This window comes from Capra hircus, chromosome 18 (assembly GCF_001704415.2).
Source record: "Capra hircus breed San Clemente chromosome 18, ASM170441v1, whole genome shotgun sequence".
Classification (NCBI taxonomy): Eukaryota; Metazoa; Chordata; class Mammalia; order Artiodactyla; family Bovidae; genus Capra; species Capra hircus.
Window position 1 is genome coordinate 57564175 of NC_030825.1, and position 22435 is coordinate 57586609.

Genomic DNA, 22435 nt, shown 5'->3' on the forward strand with positions numbered 1-22435 from the left:
GTCGTGTCCAACTCTTAGCATGGACTGCAGCCTACCAGGCTCCTCTGTCCATGGGATTTTCCAGGCAAGAGTACTGGAGTGTGGTGCCACTGCCTTCTCCCAAAAGAGGCCTAGATGAGTTTAAAGGAAAGGCAGTGGAGTTCTCCTAATTTCTTCTTCTCCTGCGCCAGGCCGTGAGGGGACACCGAGGTGAGCTGAATGGACAGTCCCAGTCCAGGGTGAAGAGGGTGTTGTCTGGAGGGGTGGGTGGAGTATTGAAAAATATATTTTTGTTGAGAGGGGAGAGGGAACGGGGGAAGTGAGAGTAGTCACATGCGATCGTCGTATCCCAAGCAGAGTGCCTCTCACTCTAGAGATGTGCCTGCCCTGCGCAGAGTCCAGTTTACAGATGGGGAAGCTGAGGCCGCGCGAGACAGGAGAACCAACCTGGCCAGGATCTGAGCGCGCATGGGCCAGGCTCTATCGGGAGGGAAAAGGTCAGGTTGCGGCCTGAAGGAGGAACACTGCCCAGGCGGTCCTCCCGACAAGGCCTCGGCCAGGAAGCGGCTGGGGTGGAGGGTCCGCGCCCAGCACCTTACAGCTGGCAGGGTCGAAGGGAGGGCCGGCGCCCAGAGCCGCTGCGCGTGCGCAGAGAACACTGGGTCTCAACCCGCCGGTGAGGAAGGGGGCGTAGCTTCGAGCCACATACGTCAGAGGGGGCGTGGCTTGGCGAGGATACATCAGCAAGGGGACTAGACCACCATCCAAGTTGGAAGGAGGGGGCGTGGCCTGTGCCCCCAGAGAAGGGGAAGAGGGCGTGGCCTCCCATATTTGGGTGGGAGGGGCGTGGCCCGGCTCTGCGCGCCGCACGTCTGGGCCTGCGCGCGCCGGAGTCAGGGGTCACGGCGGCGTGGGCTGTGGCGGGAAACACTGTTTGAAGCGGGTGAGTTACGGGAGAAGGAGATTTGCAGGGGACTTTGCCTGGCCGGGAAGGAGGCTTGGGGAGCCGAGTCCGTGGGCCTGAGAGAGGGTTGTGAGAGCTCGCGTGGGGCATGGCGGCGGGAGGGATCCCCTTGGTTAGGGGGCGCGCACAGGAGGGGCAGAGGCCAGTGGCCGTGGGCGCGTACGCGGGGGCAGATGACAGGGTGGGGGCGTCCCCTCGGCCTGCGGGGGGCGCTGGCGCTGGGCGCCGAGGACGAGGGGGACGCACACTGGGGAGTCTTGGGAGCAACGGGTCCCGGAGGCATTGGGTTCTCGATGGTGCACGTGAGGGCATGGTGTCATCTTTTATTCTCTAGATACTGAGTACACTGTGCCCAGCACTGCCCTAGGGTTCGAGGCTACAACCCGAATAAGTCAGAGAAAGCCTCTTTCCCAGGGGCAGACCGAGAGTAGACAAGTAGTAAGTAATGACGACAAACCAATGTTGTCAGCTTGTGATTCGTTACCCCAAGGAAAGTGAAACAAGAGTAGCCTGCTTTTTTATTTCTAGAGTGAACAGGAGTAGTCCCTCTGGGGAAGTGACATTTGAGAGAGAAGCGAGCCCCGGAAAAAATGTTCTGGACGTGGGGTGGGTGGGCTGGCCATCCAGTAAAAAGACCTTGAAGTAGGAAGGGGCTTGGCTTCCTTGTAACTTGTAGGGAAGAGTGAGGCTGGAGACATGGTAGGGAACCAGATCCTATAGGGCTTTGTACATCTCAGTGTTCCCTTTAACGTTTACTGTAAGTTCAGTAGGGAGCTGGGGAGGTTTTGAGCATCACAGCATCTTGATCCTCCCCTGAGCTTTAAAAAATCTCTGACTGCAGATTGAAGATGGGGTTGTAGCAGGAGTGAGAGTGGAAGGAGGAGAGGCCAGTTAGGAGGCAAGGGGGAATGCTAGGCGGCTCAGCCTGCAGTGCAAGTGGGAGAATCCATCAGGCGGAGGTGGTTTCTGGAGTCTGAACGCGCACAACGTGAGTGTAGGGAAGGGGGGAGCCCAGGATCACGGGGCTTGTGGTTCGAGCAGTAGGCTGGAGATGGGGAGCTGAGGGGGGGCAGGTTTGGGGGTGCCACCCTGAGGGCAGAGCTTAGGTGGTGCAAGTGGGCAGGGTGATGTCAGTGTGTCAGGTTCATGGCCACACCCACTCCAGGAACCTCTTGTTGCCTTTTCTCCCCCTCCTTCCTGCACTTCCCCACCCAGGCCGTTCCTGCCCTACTCAGGGCCTTTGCTGGGCACTGGGGAGCTAGTGATAATTCAGTTTGGTTGGAAGAAGGACAGGAATCTCAAGCCAGAGCTCTCTGAACTAAAAAGAGGCGGCACTAGTCTTTGGGAGCTAACAGAAGAAAATGAGGGTTCAAGGTGGACTCATGGCGTTGGTGACACCAGAGAAGGGTCTAAACCGACACAACTTGAAGTGGCCTGCATCGCAGGCTCTCTGCTAGGTGATGCTGGGGACCCAGACTGGAGCCAGCCCCTGACCCCTGTGTTTTGAGGACCTCTCAGTTGGAAGTTGTCACAGCTTGTGCAGTAATGGAAATGCCCCCAAGATGCTGTGGGAGCCCCTAGGGGGCCGCTGATCAGTGAGGAGGAACTGAACCAGAACTGAGTTTCAGAGGGTGTAGAGGAGTTAGGTGGCCAAGAAAAAGGAAGATTTCATCCCGAAAACTTCTCCCAAGACCAGGCCCCATGCTGGATGATCCCGGGGACCCAGAGCAGCCTCAGCCCTGCCCTGAGTTCCCTGTCTGGTGAGGGAGCCAGACACAAGCCCAGGTGATCCACAGCCCAGGATGACGGCAGCAGGAGTCACGAGGCCCAGAGGGGGGCCTGGCCAAAGCCTGAAAGGTGTGGAGTTTTCAGGGGGGGCAGGAGTGAATAGATCCATTTGTCATTATTTAATCGATCCTTTGACAGATGTGTGTGAGCCAGGATACAGGGTGAGCAAGCAGATGAGTCTGTCCTGTATCCCCTGCTGGGCAGAGGGCAGTTCACCCCCATATCGCTCCTGGCACCCCCAGAGGCCGACAGTCTGGCGCACTGATCACCAGTGGGGCCCTGGAGCCAGTCTGCTTGGGTTGGAGCCCGGGCTCTGCCCCTCTGAGCTCGTTGTGTCACCTCAGGCTTGAAGGTGGCTTCACGTCTCTGGGCCTCCATGCCAGTCACTGTGTTGGAGAGTTAATAGCAGCACCTGCCTCAGAAGCTTTGGTGAAAATTTTGAGTTCCTTCCTTGGTGCTGCATTCAGAACGTATTCGGAGAAGGCAAAGGCAACCCACTCCAGCATTCTTGCTTGGAGAATCCCAGGGACGGAGGATCCTAATAGGCTGCCGTCTATGGGGTCGCACAGATTCGGACACGACTGAAGCGACTTAGCAGCAGCAGCACGTATTTATTGGGTGTGTACTCGGCCTCAGCCTCTCTCCTGGGGACATGAGATGTAGCGGGAAACAGAAGGTGAAATCCCGGCTTTGGCAGTATTTCCATTCTCCTTGCAGACAGTAAACAAAACAAATAGGCAGTGGTGCTCAGGCTTGAGCAGCTTCGGAGGCCCTGGAGGGCTGGATCCTACGCGGGGGGCTGGGCCCACCTCCAGAGGCCCTGACTCAGTAGGTCTGGGGCCTGACAGCTTCCATTCCCACCAGTTCCCACCAGAAGCTGCAGGTGCATGGCGCCACACTTGGAGAACTCTTAACGATCTGATACAGCACAGCAGACAGCGAGAGGCCAGCAAGAAAAATAAAGCGAGGGAAGGAGTTGGAGAGTGTCAGGAGGGGCAGCGGGGCTGTCTTTTCAAATTTTTCTGTATCTGTTTTTCTGGTCGCGCCTTGGCATGTGGGAGTTCCCTGGCCAGGAATCGAACCCATGCCCCCTGCCGTAGAAGTGCAGAGTCTAACCACTGGACTGCCGGGGAGGCCCCAGGGGCTGTATTTTGAAGCCGGCCTCACTGAGAAGGTGAAATTGGAACAAAAACCTGAAGGCGGGGAGGAGAGAGCCATGGGGATGTCTGGAAAAGAGCATTTGGTTGGGCAGCAAGAACAGCTTGTGAAAAGGTCTGGGGTAGGAGCAAGCCTGGAGTGTTTGAGGAACAGAGAGGAGGCAAGTGGCTGGAGTGAGCAAGGGAGAGAGGGCAGAGGTGGTGTCCCTGAAAGAGTAGGTGGGGGCAGTTGTGCAGGGCCTTGTGGGCCACAATGAGGACTTTTGTTTTAACTGTGCATGAGGCAAGAGCCAGGGACAGGCTCTGAGCAGAGCAGGGGTGGGACGATCTGACATAAACAGTCTCTTTGGTTGCTGAGTGGAGAAAACACTGAGGGGGGCCAGGTGGAAGGAGGGAGGGGCCAGGTGGAAGGAGGGAGATGACAGGCGGACAAGGCTATTGATTCAGCAGATATTCCTTGGGTGTCCTCTATGGGCCAGACACTGTTACTGACACCTGTGATTCTTCAGTGAAGGAGACTGCATCCCAGGCCGAGCTGAGCTTGTTTTCCAGCAGGGGGAGCCAGACAAACAGCAATGCACAAAATAGAGGCCAACCATCTTAGGGAGCTGGGGCAGGGCCTGTCCATTGAAAGGCAGAGCTGATAAATAAATTTGCTGATGGAGTGAGCGTGTGGTCTGAAGGGAAGAGAGAAGTTGGGGTGACTCCAAGGTTGTCGACTTGCTGGGAGCTGTACCAAATCAGGGGAGACTGTGGGGTGCAAGGAGCAGGTTTAGGGGGAGATCAGGAGCCTGGCTTTGGAGTCTGGAGTGCCTGAAGGGACGTTGCCACAGTGGGCACTCAGATCTGTCAGCCTGGAGCCCCGGCTGAGGTCTGTGTGGGAGACACAAAAGCCAAGAGATGGCATTTAAAGCCATCCCCTGGTGGTTAAGATTCCACTCTTACAATGCAGGGAGTCGTGGGTTCGATCCCAGGTCAGGGGACTAAGATCCATATGCTTAGTGGTGTAGCAAAAAAAAAAAGCGGTGAGGTTGGGTGGGATGGGATGACAACCTCCAGGGAGTGTGTCAGAGAGAAACAGGTGTGTGACTAGAGCAGGCACTCGTTGTGGTTAATGCTGGATTCACTTGCTGCTCAGTATTTGCTGCTGAAGCACCCGAAAGGTGCCAAGCTCTGCCCTGCACTCCTGCGAGGGGGACACCCAGGGAACCTTCTTTCTCATGCTGGCTTGCCTGGCGGCACCTGGGATAGGAGACTCGTCCAGGACCCTAGGTTTTGCTCTGGTGACAGCTGCCCACCCATCATACCCCCTGGCCACAGCCCAGTGACCCAGGGCAGCCGGTTGGCCCTCTCCTTCCTCCCCCTGACAAGCCAGGTCTGCCACTCCGTGGGGCTGCTGGCAACCCCTCAGCTTCCTCTGCCTCACCCGGGCATTTCCCCCAGGTCCTAACTCTCTGCATCCCTCTGGCTACTCGCATGGCCGGAGCAAAGGCCTCTAGGCTCGTTCCTTATTCTGAGATCAGACCACGTATCTGCACAGTTACACGCGGAGGGTGCAGGAAGTACTCAGGCGTAAAAAGGAATGAAGCCCAGATCCGTGCTAGAACGGGGGTGGACCTTGAAAACATTCTCAGGGAAAGAATCCATACACAGGATTCCATTTCCAGGAAATGCGCAGAATAGGCCGATCCATCTAGACAAAGCAGATCCGTGGTGCTCTGGGGGAGGGCGGGAGAGGCACTGAGTGGAGAGGGTCTTTTTTGTGTGATGACAGTGTTCTAAGATGGACTGTGGTCAAGGTTGCCCAAGTTCTGAATATACTGAAAACCACTGAACTGTACACTTTAAATGTACATGAATCGTATGGTATGTGAATGAGATCTTGGTTAAACTATCTCCCCACCCCAGCCCCCCAGAAAGCCAGTGTTGCCAGTTTATTACCTATCCTGCCACAATTATGCGTGAAAAAGCAACATCTTTAGATATATTTTCCCATCAGCTTGGGTAAATGTTATTTTTCTTTTATGTGTTTCTCTCCAGCTTTTTCTTTTTTCGGCCCCAACTCATGGCCCCAACTATGGATCATAGTTTCTGACCAGAGATTGAACCCATGCCCCCTGCAATCCCTTCCTCCAACTTTTAATTAAAAAATTCCAAGCCTGCAGAGACATCCCAAGACAAGTACAAGGAACACCCATGAACCGTTTCCTGGATTTGTCAGTTGTGAAAGTGCTGCCTCACTTTGCTTTATCTTGATGCACGTACACTTTTGTTTTTTGCTGAAGTGTGTATGGGTTGTAGCCATCATGATACTACAGGATAATGAGAATCAGGCCATTCTCTATGAAACGATACTGTTATCTCAGACAGTTATTCAGTTTGTGCAGTTCAGCGATAGCCTTCAGAGCTATTTCCACTTTTTAAATCCAAGATCTGACCTGGGATCACACTAGTGAGTCGTCTAGTTGTCATGATGACATAGTCTCTCCTTTAATCTAAAACAGTTTCCTGATCTTTTTTTCCTCCCCCTTCATGACTTGGACATTTTTTGAAGATTCCATCTCGCAGGCCAGTCTTTACTTTGGTTTGATTATTTCCTACTGATTAGAGTCAGGGTAAACATTTTCGTTTTCTTAGAATTTTTTTTTTTTTCTTAATACAAAAGCTCTCTTAAGTACACCATTCTGCACTTTGCTTTCTCTACCTAACAATGGGTCTTTGAGAGTCCTCTGTCAGTTCATAGAGAGCTTCCTCATTCCTTTATATAGCTGCATAATATTCCAGGGGACAGAATTCATGTAACTTATTTAAACAGTCCCCCAGGGGAGGACATTTAGGTGGTTTCCAGTCTTTTGGGACTGCAAACAATGCTGCCGGAAATAACCTTGTAAATGCAGTTTTTCATTAGGTGATAGTATATCTGTAGCATAAGCCCCTGGATGTGGAATTGCAGCCTCCCCACTTTTTATGCTTTCACTTGAGGTGCAATTTACACGTGGTGAAACGCACAGGTCTCAAGTGTACAGCTGGCCGTACAGTGCACTCCCACCACCCTGCAGAACCTCATGCCCCTTCCCAGTCAATCTCCCCCACCCCAGCAGCAGCCACTAGCCAGACTTTTGGCATCATGGATGAGCATAGTCTATTTTTTCTTTTTTAATTTTTTGGCTGTACGGGACAGCTTGTGGGGTCTTAGTTCTCCGACCAGGGATTGAACCCCCACCCTTAGCCGTGCAAGTGTGGCATCCTAACCACTGGACCGCTAGGGAATTCCCTACTCTGGAGATTTTTTCAAAGGCTCACGGTCATGGTGGGTTCATGGGAGGCCATGGAGAAGACAGCAACCCTCCCCTCACCCCGGCTTGCCCCACAGGATGGATGGTAAGCGGCGACCAGGCCCGGGGCCTGGGGTGCCCCCAAAGCGGGCCCGTGGGGGCCTCTGGGATGAGGATGAGGCGTACCGGCCCTCGCAGTTCGAGGAGGAGCTGGCGCTGATGGAGGAGATGGAAGCAGAGCGCAGGCTGCAGGAGCAGGAGGAGGAGGCGCTGCAGTCGGCCCTGGAGGGGGCGGACGGTGAGACTCGGGGCAGGGGCCCCTCTGCGCCCCAGCCCCGTGGGGACCCCACACCTGTTGCGTCTCGGAACCCTGGAGCTGACCTGTAACCTTTAACTCTCAGCCCCTGGCTGCTTCGAGCTCCGCAAGGGGCTGAACTTTGGCTGTCAGCAGGCCACCTGTTTCCTGTTGCTTCTAACCTTGACCCTTGACCCCTCGATCCCCCTGGAGTGTCCCGCCTGATCCAGACCACCGCCTCCACCTGACTTTCTTTCCCAAATGGGATGCTGCTTGAGGGGACAGGAGCAGAGGCGGGAAGGCAGTTACTTGTTTCCGAAGCAGGATCACGACTCCATGGATCCTGCTTCCCTCCCCCCATCCAGGGCAATTCTCCCTGACGGCCGCAGATGCCCGCTGGCTTCGGCCCGCCCCGCCCCCCTTGGACCCTCAGACGGAGCCTCTCATCTTCCAGCAGTTGGAGATCGACCATTATGTGGGTAAGCTTGGGGATCAGAGGCCTGGTGCATGGGAGGAGGGGCCGGGTCAGCTGCTCTGGCTCTGTGGGAAGAGAGGGACACAGAGGGTCCCCACCCAGGGCTCTGAGAGGGAGGGACAAGTGGGGGCGGGGAGGGGGGGCGTCCTGGAGGAAGAGGTGTCTTCTGACTGAGGCCTGAAGGGGCTGGCTCCTCGCCGAAGGGAGAGGCGTGTGGTGTAGTTGCCATTCATTCATCCCGTCAGTCGGAAACAACCGAGCATCTGCACTGAGGCAGGCCCTGCACCAGGCAGACCAGGTCCCTGCTCCCCGAGGCTCACGTTCCAGAAGGAGAGGCAGAACAAGGAAGGAAGTGGAACACTGGCGGTGGCGAGGGTCGCAGAGGAGCGTCAAGTAGGGAGGGGGTGCTGGACCTCGCCTCTTGGAGCTTCGGGAAGGCCCCTCTGAGGAGGTGATGAGGAGTCGTGGGGTTGTCAGGGAAAGCGGGACTCTGGGCAGAGGACCCCAAGGAGGGAGCAGGGCTGATACGTTTAAGGAGCAGCCAGGAGGCCAGTGAGGCAGTGAGGAGCCAGCGAGGACCTTAGCGCTCCGCTCTGAGTGAGCCGGCCTGTCCTTGGCAATGGGGAGACCCCGTCCAAGCTCCAGGGGCACTCACTAGTGGTAAAGAACCCACCTGCCAATGCACGAGATGCAGGTTTGATCCCTAGGTCCGGAAGATCCCCTGGAGAAGGGATGGCAACCCACTCCAGTGTTCGTGCCTGGGAAATCCCATGGACAGAGGAGCCTGGCGGGCTACAGTCCACGGGGTCGCGGAGTCGGACACGGCTGGGCGGCTGAACACGCAGCACACATGCGCGTCCAGGCTCCTCCTCGCGTTTCGAAGGCTCCCCTGAGCGAGAAGGTGAAGACACGCTACAGGTGGGGAGGAAGCGTTTGCCGTCTGTATGCCTGACAGAGGACTGGTGCTGCAAAAGAAGATTCAGAAAGAGTTCAAAAGTGGACAGAAATCTTGGACAATTCACTAGAGGATCCAAATGTGCACGTGAGGTGATCCTCTGTGTCATCGGCTGTCGGGTGAATGTAAAGGACAGCCACCGTGAGACACACACCTGTGAGAGAGGCTAAAGTACAATACACAGACACCACCAAGTGCGGGCGAGGATGCGGAGTGTCGGGAACCCGTGCTCAGTGAGGCCGTGGCTGATGCAACCGCTCTGGGAAGCAGCCTGGAAGAATCTTACAGGGTTCAACCTAGCCTTTTACAGTTTTTCCGGTGGTAATTAAGTTTTTGGTTTTTGCCCTGAGCTTTATTGAGAGATCAGACTTAGACCTATTCTTACCATAGGGCCTGGCAATTCTGCCTGAAAGATATTTACCCGAGAGAAGCAAACACCTCCATTCAGACAACAACCATGGATGTTGATAGCTCTTTTCTGGACCACCCAAAACTGGGAGCACCTCACACGCCCTGTGGCAGGTGAATGGATAACACACCATGCAGTGCTTCTCTGTGATAAAGGGAACAAACTGCTGACAAGCTTGACGTGGACGGGTGCCCAAGACGCCAGCCCGGGTACAAGAAGCCGGGCCGGGAGGGCTGCGAACTGAATGACTCCCTTCTGTGGACGGTCTCAAAAAGGCAAAATCAGGACGATGAGGAACAGACCGATGGTGCTGGGGGGCGGGCTGGAGGCGAGTGTGATCACCAAGGGGCAGCTCGAGGGAGCTGTTTGAGTGACGGGACTGTCTTGTACCCCAGTTTTGGCGGTGGTTACACGAATCTACCCCAGCGTTAAAGCTCATGACGCTGCCCACGCAAAGTTGATTCCACTTTTGAAAGGGAAACACTTTTGGGGGGTCTGAGGTGGCAGCCCCCGCTTACCTGTGTTCCCCCCTCCCCCAGGCCCAGCGCGGCCCCTGCCTGGGGCGCCCCCGCCATCCCAGGGCTCGGTTCCCATCCTCCGCGCCTTCGGGGTCACCGACGAGGGGGTCTCCGTCTGCTGCCACATCCATGGCTTTGCACCCTACTTCTACACCCCAGCACCCCCCGGTGAGTGACCCCAACCCCGAAGACCCCTCCTCGCCGCAGCCACCCGGGGATCCCCTGCACGTCTGACCGGCCCTTTCATACCCCAGGTTTCGGACCTGAGCACCTGAGTGAGCTGCAGCGGGAACTGAGTGCAGCCATTAGCCGGGACCAGCGCGGGGGCAAGGAGCTCACTGGGCCGGCCGTGCTGGCAGTGGAGCTGTGCTCCCGGGAGAGTGAGCGCCACCCTAGGGGTCCCAGAGGTTGGGGGTGGAGGTCCTGGGCCGGCAAGGGTTCCCTTGGGCCGATGCCAGCCCCCTCTGCCCGCAGGCATGTTCGGGTACCATGGGCACGGCCCCTCCCCGTTTCTTCGTATCACCCTGGCACTGCCCCGCCTCATGGCACCCGCCCGCCGCCTCCTGGAGCAGGGGATCCGCCTGGCCGGCCTGGGCACCCCCAGCTTTGCGCCCTACGAGGCCAACGTTGACTTTGAGATCCGGTATGTCCCCCGTCTCACTTCTCCCACCTTGCCCCCTCCACCTGCCTCTGCCCACTGACCCTCATCCCCTTGAAGGTTCATGGTGGACACGGACATCGTGGGCTGCAACTGGCTGGAGCTCCCAGCTGGGAAATACATCCTGAGGCCAGAGGGGAAGGTATGGGGGTCTCCGGAGCTGAGTTTGGGCCGAGGGGACACAGAGCCAGGACCCTGTAACCGCTTACCCACTTCTTCCCCGTAGGCCACGCTGTGTCAGCTGGAGGCCGACGTGTTCTGGTCAGACGTGATCAGCCACCCGCCGGAAGGAGAGTGGCAGCGAATCGCCCCTCTGCGCGTGCTCAGCTTCGACATCGAGTGTGCTGGCCGCAAAGGTCTGTCCCTGGGGCCTGGGGTCCTCCCTCCCTCCTTCCCTACATCAGTGATGGGCCCGTCTCACCCCAGGAGTCCCTGCGCTTCTTGAGCTCACTCAGGGAGAAGGGAGTAAACGCACAAGCAGATGCAACGCAAAGGAGGGCGGTGGCAGAGAGGGACGGGGCCGCGGGCCAGGGGAGGCTTCCAGGGTGAGGGGACAGGCCTTGTGAAGGGGGACGGGCGGGGTATGGGGGCGGGGAGAGCAGCCAGTGCAGAGGCCCTGGGGCAGGACCAGCCCAATCTGTGAGGGCTGGGAGAAGCGGGCAGAGTGGGAGCCTGGGTGGATCCTGCAGGGTCTGCGGGCGGTGGGGACGCTATCGGTCAGGCCTGGTGGGATGCAGAGGTGCGCCCACCCAGTGAGTCACGAGGGAGCGTCAGGAGTCGGTGCCCTGCCTCCCTCCTCCCCCCCATGCAGGCATCTTCCCGGAGCCCGAGCGGGACCCCGTGATCCAGATCTGCTCACTAGGCCTGCGCTGGGGCGAGCCGGAGCCCTTCCTGCGCCTGGCGCTCACCCTGCGGCCCTGCGCCCCCATCCTGGGCGCCAAGGTGCAGAGCTACGAGCGGGAGGAGGACCTGCTCCAGGTGGCTCTCGTTCCATGCCCCTTCTCGTTTTCCTCAGCTCCCCCTGCCCCCACCCCTCCCCACCACACACACACACGCCCCCCTAGGCTGTTTCCTGAGCCGTTTCCCGCTCTGGATTCCTTATTTTCAGAGGCTCCTGCCCAGTCTTCCTTCCACTGGTGGGAGGGCTCTAGGGCTGCTCCTGGGGGCTTCCAGAATGTCCCAGGACTGGGGAGGACCCACGGCGGGGGGTTGACCAGAATGTCACCCTGGGTGACCCTGCGTGCTCCCATTTCAGGCCTGGTCGACCTTCATCCGCATCATGGATCCCGACGTGATTACCGGCTACAACATCCAGAACTTTGACCTTCCCTACCTCATCTCCCGGGCCCAGACCCTCAAGGTACGGCAGGTCAGGGGGAAACTGCCCTGACACCCCACTAGGGGCTCAGGCTGTGGGCCAATGCCCAGCGGCTCGAGAGGCCACCTGGAAACCCTGACTCTGGCCCCGTCCCTGGCCTGCTGAAAGCCCAGAAGGTTCCTGTGGCTTTCGCAGAGGTGAGGAAGCATTCGTAGTTAAGTAAGGAAAGGCTCATGTGGGACTGCCTGGAGGTCCAGTGGTTAAGCGTCTGTGCTTCCCCGGCAGTGGGTGTGGGTTCAATACGTGGTCAGGGGACGAGGATCCCTCGTGCTGGGTGGTGCGGCCAAAAAAAGAAGAGCAAAGGCTTGGGTATTTGGAAGGGCAGACCGAAGCACGAGTGCAGTGCCTTGTTCTCTAGGCTTTAAAATATGTCAACAAAAACTAAGGAAAAAAGGAAGTTGGTGGCAAAACCTTGATGCTTGAACCTGGTGTGGGCATGGGGCCGTGTGGGTCTGCGGGGTCCGAAGCTCACAGTCACATGTGGTCTCTCAGTCTGGAGGCTGGAAGGCCAGTCAGGGTGTCAGAGGGTTGGTTTCTTGTGAGGCCTCTCTCCTAGCTTCCTGTCACCTCAGACATTGCGGGGTGTACCTGGCGCTCTCCCCAGCTCTCCCCTCTGTGCGCCAGTGTCCCCTTTTTTTAAAGACCACAGTCACATTGGATCAGGGCCACCCTAATGACCTCATCTTAACTTGCTCACCAACAAAGACTCAGTTTCCAAATGAGGTCACATTTGGAGGTCCAGGAGTTACAACTTCAACATCTTTTAGGCAAACACGCTTCAGCTCTTAACAGGTGCATTGTGCTGTTCAGTTGCTCAGTCGTGTCTGACTCTTTGCAACCCCATGGACTGTAGCACTCCAGGCTTCCCTGTCCTTCCCCATCTCGGAGTGTGCGCAAAACTCAGTGTCCGCTGAGTCAGTGATGCCATCCAACCATCTCATCCTCTGTCACCCCCCTTCTCCTCCTGCCCTCAGTCTTTCTCAGCATCAGGGTGTTTTCCAGTGAGTCGGCTCTTCACATCAGGTGGCCAAATTATTGGAATTTCATCTTAAGCATCAGTCCTTCCAATGGATATTCAGGGTTGATTTCTTGTTTTCTTCCTTTTCTATACATTTGGCCAGTTTCATAATGGAAAGAGCAAACAACCACACTCAGGGCTCCCCAGCAGCTCCAGGGAGAAGCCCACCCCCGTCAGCATGGTGTTTATACTCCAGCCTCCGCTCCCCTGCCTTGCCCTCCACCCCCAGTTCCACTGCTCCCACCCCAGCTCAGGCCTGTCCTCCATGCCTGGTCCCCCCGTTCACTGTCTCTGGTAGCCTAGCTCTCCATGCTGGCCCCTGCTTGTGCCTGCAGCTGGTCAACCCCCAGGCCCCCCCCTCCGTGCACCCGCTGCTTCCCCTGCAAGCTCAGCATTGTCCCCAAGTCTGTTCCTCCTGCACCTCCCCATCTGGGTGCAGCCCCCCAGCCCCTGGGCGCCATCCTTGCCCCTTCACCCCCATGGTCCCAGGCCCCTGACTCTCTGTCCAGCCTCCAGTTCGTGCCTGCCTGTCCCTGAGGGTCCTTCTGTCCCAGAGCTGCCCTAGTCCACAGGGCTCTCAGCAGACAGAGGGCAGCACCGCAGCGGGTATTGTGGGTGTTGTGGTCACTGCTCCTGTGGCTCAGCCCTGCAGATCCTCCCAGCCTCCGCCCGTCCTGTGTGCTGTGCCCCCAGGTGCCAAGCTTCCCCTTGCTGGGCCGTGTGATCGGCCTCCGCTCCAACATCCGGGACTCGTCCTTCCAGTCCAGGCAGACCGGCCGGCGGGACAGCAAGGTGGTCAGCATGGTGGGCCGCGTGCAGATGGACATGCTGCAGGTATGGCCGGGCCGGGAGGGGCTGCCCTCGCGGGGCCACTTCCCCAGGGCCGCCGCCCAACCTGCCCCGCCCGCCGCAGGTGCTTCTGCGGGAGTACAAGCTCCGGTCCTACACGCTCAATGCCGTGAGCTTCCACTTCCTGGGCGAGCAGAAGGAGGACGTGCAGCACAGCATCATCACAGACCTGCAGGTGCGGGTGCCCCTGACCCTGCCTCCCAAGCCCTCAGACTCCGCCTCCCGTCCCCTCAGACCCCACCTCCCAAGCCCTCAGACCCCGCCTCCCAAGCCCTCAGGCCCCACCTCCCGTCCCCTCAAACCGAGCCTCCTGAGCCCTCAGACTCCGCCTCCCGTCCCCTCAGACCGCGCCTCCCGTCCCCTCAGACCGCGCCTCCTGAGCCCTCAGACTCCGCCTCCCATCCCCTCAGACCCCGCCCCTCAACTCCTGCTTACCTTCCCGCTCTTGGACATCCTGTGCCTGTTCTCCTGACCGTTCCCTTCACCTCCTGCCCTTGACCTCTGACCTCCCGCCGCAGATGGGAACTGTATCCTTAGCCATTCCTGTGACCTCTGGCATGGTGACCTCTGTTCCACTGCCCTGCCCTTCCTAGTCCACACTAGCCTCTCAGACCGCACCCTGCTCCCTTCCACCCTGTCGCCCCCCTGACCCCTGTCCCTGTTCCCAGAACGGAAACGACCAGACACGCCGCCGCCTGGCCGTGTACTGCCTCAAGGACGCCTTCCTGCCCCTGCGGCTGCTGGAGCGGCTCATGGTGCTGGTGAACGCCATGGAGATGGCTCGCGTCACCGGCGTGCCCCTCGGCTACCTGCTCAGCCGCGGCCAGCAGGTCAAGGTCGTGTCCCAGCTGCTGCGACAGGTCAGCAGGCAGAGCCTGGGGCGGCCGGGCCACCGCACTCCCCACCCAGGGGCCCTGCTCACCCCCCACACTTGGGTCCCGCCTTCTCCCTTCCCAGGCCATGCGCCAGGGGCTGCTGATGCCCGTGGTGAAGACGGAGGGTGGTGAGGATTATACCGGGGCCACGGTCATCGAGCCGCTGAAAGGGTGAGAACCGCCGAGGGAGCAGCAGGCCAGGGGTAATGGGTGCAAGGGGGTGCCCAGCCCTGACTCTCCCCCTGCGTCCCCAGGTACTATGACGTCCCCATCGCCACCCTGGACTTCTCCTCGCTGTACCCATCCATCATGATGGCCCACAACCTGTGCTACACCACGCTGCTGCGGCCTGGGGCCGCCCAGAAACTAGGGTACAGCACCTCACTCACCACATGTACCCTGAGACTGCCCAGGGACCGGCCAGAGGGGCCAGAGACCCAGAGCTAGTGGGGAGGGGAGGGGACTGGCAAGAGGTAGGGGCGTCCTGAGGGATGAAGAGGAGGAGCCATGGTGGGGGATGGCCAGGCGTCACCCTCACCATCTCTCATCCAGCCTGACCGAGGATCAGTTCATCAAGACACCCACGGGGGACGAGTTTGTGAAGACATCGGTGCGGAAGGGGCTGCTCCCCCAGATCCTGGAAAACCTGCTCAGCGCTCGGAAGAGGTGGGCCCTTGAGCTCCCCCCGCCCACCCTGCTCTGAGCTTGTTGAAGTGGCCTGGAGTCCCTGTCCCTCAGCAGCGCATGTCGCTGCAGCTGCGCCTCAGCTGGAACCAGTCACCCACTGCAGGCAGCTCCCGCCAGCCCCTCTGCCAGGCAACCCCATACAGCGTGCGGCCTGCACGTGGCACCCCTTTTCAGAAGGGCACCCTGACCCAGCCCTCTCGTCTCCCCCTGAGGCCTGGGATGCCCCTCAAGTGGCCTTTGGTCCCCACGTCCTCCTTTCTCTTCCCAGGGCCAAGGCCGAGCTGGCCAAGGAGACAGACCCCTTACGGCGGCAAGTGTTGGATGGGCGCCAGCTGGCGCTGAAAGTGAGTGCTAACTCTGTGTACGGCTTCACTGGCGCCCAGGTGGGTAGGCTGCCATGCCTGGAAATCTCACAGGTGAGTGCACAGCGGCAGGTGGAGGGCAGACACCCCCTCTTGGGGAGAATCAGGGCTCAGTGTGGTGGAGGTCAGGGCCGGGATAGCCCCAACCCACCGGCCTTTTGGAGAGTGGATGCCCACATGATTGGTTCAGCAGAACACTTGCTGACCGTTCACTGTGGGCTGGGCCTTGTGCTGCGTGGGTCCAGCCGGTGACACCGGGTGAGAGCTCCTGTCCTAGTGTCCAGCCTTGCGGGGACACCGATGGCGACAGGAGTAAATGTGTACAGGAGGGCAGTTGGGGAAGGAGGGGCGGGGTGGGGCAGGGCAGGGCCGGCAGAGGCCGAGGAATGGAGGGAGGGGCCCAGTCTAGCTTGCTCTTTCCACCTGTCCCTCAGTCACTTGGCAGCCTCGTGTTCCTGGCAGTTGCCACCTCCTGCGCTGGTCTCCATCGGGGTGGCAGAGTAGAGAGCACCTTCCCTTCCCCCTCCTGATGGGAGAACAGGCCCGTGTCTCTGTCAGGGGCCTTGAGCCACACTGTATCCCCTTGCCCTCTGGAGGGACTGGAGGCTGAGTAACTAAGGTCAGTCACATGGTGCACCAGGCACCTGACTCCAATAAAAACCCAGACCACCGAGGCTGGGGGTCACCCAGCAGCGCAGTCAGGCGCGGGCATTTGACTTTACGTCCTCAGTCACCGTCTGGACAGGCGCAGGTCCCCCGTCCTGGGCCTGAGTGAGGACCCCGGTGAGGACACTCGGCTGGCACGGACACTGCTCTGCTCCGAGAGGAAACGTGGGCAGATGTGCCCACAGCAGCATCCTGTGGGGTTGTTTACTGCTCAGACAGAAAAACAGACCCGTGGCAAGACCACAGCGGGCCTGACTCTCTGAGGTTCTGCCGAGCTGGGATCAGGTGTAGTTCAGGGGCCCCCAAGCCCAGCCTCAGATCCAGTGATGCACTAGAAGGATTCAGAACTCAGAAAAGCTGTTATACTCATGGTTATGATTTATTACAGTGAAAGGATAGGGGTTAAAAGCAGCCAAGGGAAAGGCACATGGGGCAGAGTCCAGGGGAGACCAGGTGGAAGCTTCCACTTTCCTTTCCCAGGGGAGTCCTGCAGACAGCTCTCCTTCCTCCCCGCATTGACGCACATGTGGTACTGCCCATCAAGGAAGTTCACCCGAGCCTTGGTGGCCTGGGTTTTTATTGAGGGTCAGGTGCACGGAGTACACCATGTGACTGACCTCAGTTACTCAGTCTCCAGTCCCTCCAGAGGTCAAGGTGATACGGTGTGGCCTAAGGCCCCCACCATAAATCACATTAGATCACTTGGTGTGACCCAAGGTCCCAGATGAACAAAGACGTTTGTCAGGCAGGACATGCCAAGGGCTTCGAGGTTCCCTCCCAGGAGCCAGCCATTTGGGCGAGGTTAATCTCTGTGGTGGATCACCCTTACCGCTCTTTCTGGCCCTTCCTAGTCCCCGGGGCCTCTCCCAACCTCCTTGGTGGAAAGCAGTGGATGCTTGGGCATCGGGTTGCAGCTCCCAAGGGGAGGCCAGGCAGGAGGGTGTGGCTGGGCCTTTCCCCTGGCACTTCCTCATCACTGCTGCCGCTTCCTGGCCCTGCCTCTTGTCACTTTTCTCTCAGCCCCTTCTCTCTGTCTCAGTTATGTCTGTTTCTTAGCATCTTTTCCTAGTCTGTCTCTTAAGCTTATGAAGGCCAGAGGGGTGAAGAAAAAAGAGTACTGAGTCATTTCAGAAAACAGGTAGAAAAAGGAACATCGAATGGTGGAACAAATCGAAGACAGTTGGATGGTAGATTTAAGCGCAGATATAATCAGTAATTACACTAAACATAAATGGCCTAAATGCTCCAGTTAAATACAAAGGTTTTCTGGCTGGGTCCAGACAAAAACAGAAGTCACGTGTGTTTCTCCTTAGTGTGTCCCTCCTCCTCCCCCAAATTCAGTTTCCTTATTTGGAAAGGAATGGTCTCCCCCTGGCCCTGGTACAGCCCCCTGTCTTTGGGGGGTGGACATTTCTGATTGCCCAAGGATGGGGGAATGGGGCCAGGAATGTCACCGGATGTCTCAGCACCTCTGTGGAGAGACACACGGAGCTGATGGCCTCTTCTGGCACTGGCCTTTCCGCCACTGTTTGCTGCTGTCAGGCCCTCCTCTACGGACCTCCATGCAGGAACAGCTCAGTAGCCCATTTTGCATGTTTGGAAGCTGAGACCCAGAGAGACAGCGGCTTACCCATGCTCATACCTGGCCCCTGCGAACGGCCCCTGGGCCCTCACTCTGCGTGATTCTCTCCCCAACAGAGTGTCACTGGGTTCGGGCGCCAGATGATTGAGAAGACAAAGCAGCTCGTGGAGACCAAGTACACGGTGGAGAACGGCTACAGCACCAGCGCCAAGGTCAGGGGCCTCCTGCCTGCCCGCTGCTGCCTGAGACGGGCCTGGGGCTGGCGTGGGAAGTGCAGGGGCCGCCCAGCATCTCCCCGCCCCTCCGGGTCACACGCGCCCCTCCCCAGGTGGTGTATGGTGACACAGACTCGGTCATGTGCCGCTTCGGCGTCTCCTCCGTGGCTGAGGCGATGGCTTTGGGACGGGAGGCTGCAGACTGGGTGTCCGGCCACTTCCCCTCGCCCATCCGGCTAGAGTTTGAGAAAGTAAGCGGGAGGCCCCCAGTGCTTGGAGTGGACAGATGTGAGTCTTGCCACTTTTGGGGGAGGGTCTCTGAGTCTCGGGATGTCTGCGTTTGTGTGGGGTTCTCCTGCTGTGTCAGCATCTGGGCACCCTATGGTCCTCAGGTCTCCATTTCCGGGCACCCTGAACTGGGTGTCCCATTCTTTGAGTTCATAAGCCCCACTTTTGAGGTATTTTGTTTGCTGCCTGGGTCCTCCTGAGTTCAGAACTTTGATTTTAGAAACCTCCACAGCCTTGGGCTTTGCTGTTAAAGACAGTGTTTGTTTCCTAAAGATGCTGTGAGTCTTGGAGCATCTCTGGTTTTTAGGTCTTGGGAGAGGCAGCCCTGTCCATTGGGGGCCCCCTGACCAGGAGATTCCTGGTTTGGGGCGCTGCTTTCCAGTTCTCCCAGAGTGCGACAGGCTTGGGTCTGGGAGCCCCAGGTCATACATTCAAAGCTGGGGTCAGGCCTTGGGGTACACTTGCTCTCAGATTTGGAGCCTGTCCATCTGGGGAGGTCCCTGCCTCAGGGCTCACTCCCTGCTAGTCTCCTCTTTTTGAGGGGGTTCTGCCTGTCTCCCCTGTCTGCCTCCAGTCTGTTTCAGGCCTCCATTTGGGGCCCTCCAGACCAGCAGCAGCAGTAGACTTCATCTCAGTGTCTGGATCTTGGGTTTTAGGGTCTAGGTTTATTCCAGTCCATTTCGGATTTGGGGAAGGTCCCTGGAATGCTGAGGTTCCCCCCAGCTACCCCCTCCACACAGCCCCTCGAGCTGAGATGCTGGGGTCTTGGGGTCCATCTTCCCGTGACCCAATCACACATCCCCGGGACCATCCCTGACTGTCTCGTTTCTGGGGAAGCCTCAGGATGGGGCGGCGGCGCCCGCAGCCCCAGGGGCTCAGCCTGCGGCGGCTTTCCCCCAGGTCTATTTCCCCTACCTGCTCATCAGCAAGAAGCGGTACGCGGGCCTGCTCTTCTCCTCCCGGCCCGACGCCCACGACCGCATGGACTGCAAGGGCCTGGAGGCTGTGCGCAGGGACAACTGCCCCCTGGTGGCCAACCTCGTCACCGCCTCGCTGCGCCGCCTGCTCATCGACCGGTGCGTGGGGACCTCCACCCGGCCCCGAGCCCCTCCTCCCCTGGGGACACAGGTGTCAGGCCCAGCCCTTCGGTGGCGGCGCTGTGGAAAGAGTGTGGGGTCGGGCAGCTGTGGGTTCCGGCCCCGTTTCTGCCCCCTGGCAGGGCCCCTCCCCACCCCTGGCGCGCACCCCGCACCCCGAGTCCCCTGACGGCCGCCCCTCTGCAGAGACCCCGCGGGCGCCGTGGCGCATGCACAGGACGTCATCTCCGACCTGCTGTGTAATCGCATTGACATCTCGCAGCTGGTCATTACCAAGGAGCTGACCCGCGCCGCCGCCGACTACGCGGGCAAGCAGGCCCACGTGGAGCTGGCCGAGAGGTGCGCCCAGCCGGGGAGGGGGCGGGAGCAGCCAGAAATAGCCCCTCACCCGCCAGCTGGGCCGGCCACTTCCTAGCCCGCCGGCCCGCCCCCGCCTGGCCCACCTGCCCTCACCCTGCCCGCCGCCTTGGTCTCCCCGCAGGATGAGGAAGCGGGACCCCGGGAGCGCGCCCAGCCTGGGCGACCGCGTCCCCTACGTGATCATCAGCGCTGCCAAGGGCGTGGCCGCCTACATGAAGTCCGAGGTCAGGCCCACCTGGGCTGCGCGCTCCGCCCAGCTCTCCGTGCTCTCACTTCTGCTTTCCAGGCAGGGTGGGAGGGTGTTCCTCTCTGCGGGCCCGCAGGGACCTTGAGAACCGCCCCCAACACACCCCTGGGAGTTGGCTCCGTGATGCTTTGCTTTCAGGCTTCTCCGCACCCTCTGGAAGGCCCCTCCCCCCCGCTATTTGGACCCCTCCTGGAGGAGGCGCAGCCTCCCTGCACACGGCGAGAGTGCCTGTCACACCGTCTGTTTCTGTGGCTCTGGCTTCTTGGTCCCTGCTCTCCAGCTTGTCCTTCCCTGGGATTCACACCCTCCTGCATTCTACCTGGATGTCTAGTGACCCCTGACCCCACGACCCCCTCTAGTCCCCAGTTCCTGCCCCATCACCTTAGATCTGGGCTTCCAGCCTCCAGCTCCATCTTCCTGCCTCCTGCCCCCACCGTGCTCTCTGACCCTTTAGTGGCGACCTGAGGGCTTCAACCTGTGGGTCACAGAGACTGTCACCAGGGACCCCTCCATGACCTCTGACCCCATCCTAGCCTGGGCTAGCAACTGCCACTCAGCATTACCCACACTCATGACTGAAGGACCCCCCCCAACCTCTGCGACTCCAGGGACCCCGGTGCCTCAGCCCCTCCCAGGCCCCTCCACTCCGTCCCCTGGTGTGACGGCGCCCTGCTCTGCCTGCAGGACCCCCTGTTCGTACTGGAGCACAGCCTGCCGATTGACACGCAGTACTACCTGGAGCAGCAGCTCGCCAAGCCGCTCCTGCGCATCTTCGAGCCCATCCTGGGCGAGGGCCGTGCGGAGGCTGTGCTGCTGCGTACGGGAGTGGAGTGGGGGACCCCGGGCGGGTGGGGGGACGGGGGTCAGGGTCGGGCACCCGGTCCACCGCCTGCCCTCACCTGCAGGTGGGGACCACACTCGCTGCAAGACGGTGCTCACGGGCAAGGTGGGCGGCCTGCTGGCCTTCGCCAAACGCCGGAGCTGCTGCGTTGGCTGCCGCACTGTCCTCAGCCACCAGGGTGAGCGCGGGACCCCGGCTCCCGGCCCTCCCGCCTCCGCCATCGCCCGACGGCCCGGGCGCCAGCCCTGAGGGCCGGTGTGGCTCCTGGGTGGGGCTCCCGTCTGCAGGGGCCCCCAGGAGGGTCCCAGGCCCCCTACCCCGGGAGTTCCCCAGGGAGTTTTCTCCACACACTCGCTCCCTTGTTCTCTCATCTGTGGGGACTTTCAGAAGCCGGGATGGGCAGCGGGCGGGGATGGGGCGGCCCAGGCCCTGGCTCAGCCCCAGCTCCCCTGTGCTGACCGGCCCCCCCTCCCCTCATCCCAGGAGCCGTGTGCAAGTTCTGCCAGCCCCGGGAGTCGGAGCTGTACCAGAAGGAGGTGAGGGGATAGGGGAGGCGGGCCGGGCAGCTGGTGGTCGGGTGGGGCCAGGCCACCCGCTCAGCCCCTGCTGCCCTCAGGTGTCCCACCTGAGCGCCCTGGAGGAGCGCTTCTCACGCCTGTGGACGCAGTGCCAGCGCTGCCAGGGCAGCCTGCACGAGGACGTCATCTGCACCAGGTGGGCGGCCGGCTGTGCCAGGGCAGCCCCCCGGGTCCCCCCCACACATCCCCCTCCGGCTGTGAGGGTCTCCCCGACCCAGTGTCCCAGCCTGCACAACAGGCCGGTACACCCATCCTGGCCTCCCTGGGGTGGGGCTGGGGGGCTGCTGAGCGGGGAGGGCCGGGCACCCAGTATCTGCCCGAGAAATGGCCACGCACACGCACACGCCATCACACAGAAGCACACACAGGGTCTCGGCCCCCTCCCCCAGGGCGGGCCGGGCTTTCCCCAGGGAATGGGTGGGCGGGGCGGGTTCCCACGCCAGGTGCCAGGTGCCAGGTGATATACAGCCGCCCAGCGCCCGCGCGAGCACCCGCTGTTACCGGTTTCCCCCCCCCACCCGGGGCCCGCTGAGCAAACAGCTCCTGGTGGGGGCGCCGGGTGGGCAGCGCATAGGGGCCAAAGTCCTGGGAACAGCCCCTGCCCCACCGTGGGCGCTGACCGCCGCCTGGCCCGCAGCCGGGACTGTCCCATCTTCTACATGCGCAAGAAGGTGCGGAAGGACCTGGAGGACCAGGAGCGGCTGCTGCGGCGCTTTGGGCCCCCCGGCCCCGAGGCCTGGTGACCTCTGACCTCAGCGGACTTCCCACCTTGGGGGGGCGGGGGGGACAGGCGGGGAATTAATAAAGCTCAGGCCTTTTGTTCCGTGGTATCTTGTGGTCTCTGGGGGGTCGTGGTCCACCATCATGAGCCCTGGCCCAGGTGGCCTCGCTTCACTGAGTGGGATGCCCCGACCCCCAG

The 22435-nt window shown here is 60.0% G+C and overlaps 1 protein-coding gene across 1 annotated transcript; it reads left to right on the plus strand.

The window, feature by feature from the left end:
- POLD1 (DNA polymerase delta 1, catalytic subunit) lies at positions 836-22338 on the plus strand. The gene is made up of 27 exons (XM_018062844.1): positions 836-922; positions 7262-7461; positions 7824-7937; positions 9837-9983; positions 10070-10195; positions 10290-10458; positions 10534-10615; positions 10700-10829; positions 11285-11451; positions 11729-11833; positions 13563-13703; positions 13783-13893; positions 14387-14578; positions 14676-14764; positions 14848-14964; positions 15146-15259; positions 15549-15696; positions 18007-18102; positions 18219-18356; positions 19294-19469; positions 19677-19829; positions 19972-20074; positions 20782-20914; positions 21003-21116; positions 21422-21474; positions 21555-21652; positions 22154-22338. Exons 2-27 carry the CDS (start codon positions 7263-7265, stop codon positions 22257-22259), a joined length of 3321 nt encoding a protein of 1106 aa, XP_017918333.1. The 5' UTR covers positions 836-922; position 7262; the 3' UTR covers positions 22260-22338.

Excerpts from the sequence above, each read along its gene's own strand:
- POLD1 (XM_018062844.1), top strand. The coding sequence starts at position 7,263 with ATGGATGGTAAGCGGCGACCAGGCCCGGGGCCTGGGGTGCCCCCAAAG. Across the intron at positions 7,462-7,823 it reads GGCCCTGGAGGGGGCGGACG|GGCAATTCTCCCTGACGGCC; the intron begins GTGAGACTCGGG and ends CCCCCCATCCAG. Across the intron at positions 15,260-15,548 it reads CTGCTCAGCGCTCGGAAGAG|GGCCAAGGCCGAGCTGGCCA; the intron begins GTGGGCCCTTGA and ends TTCTCTTCCCAG.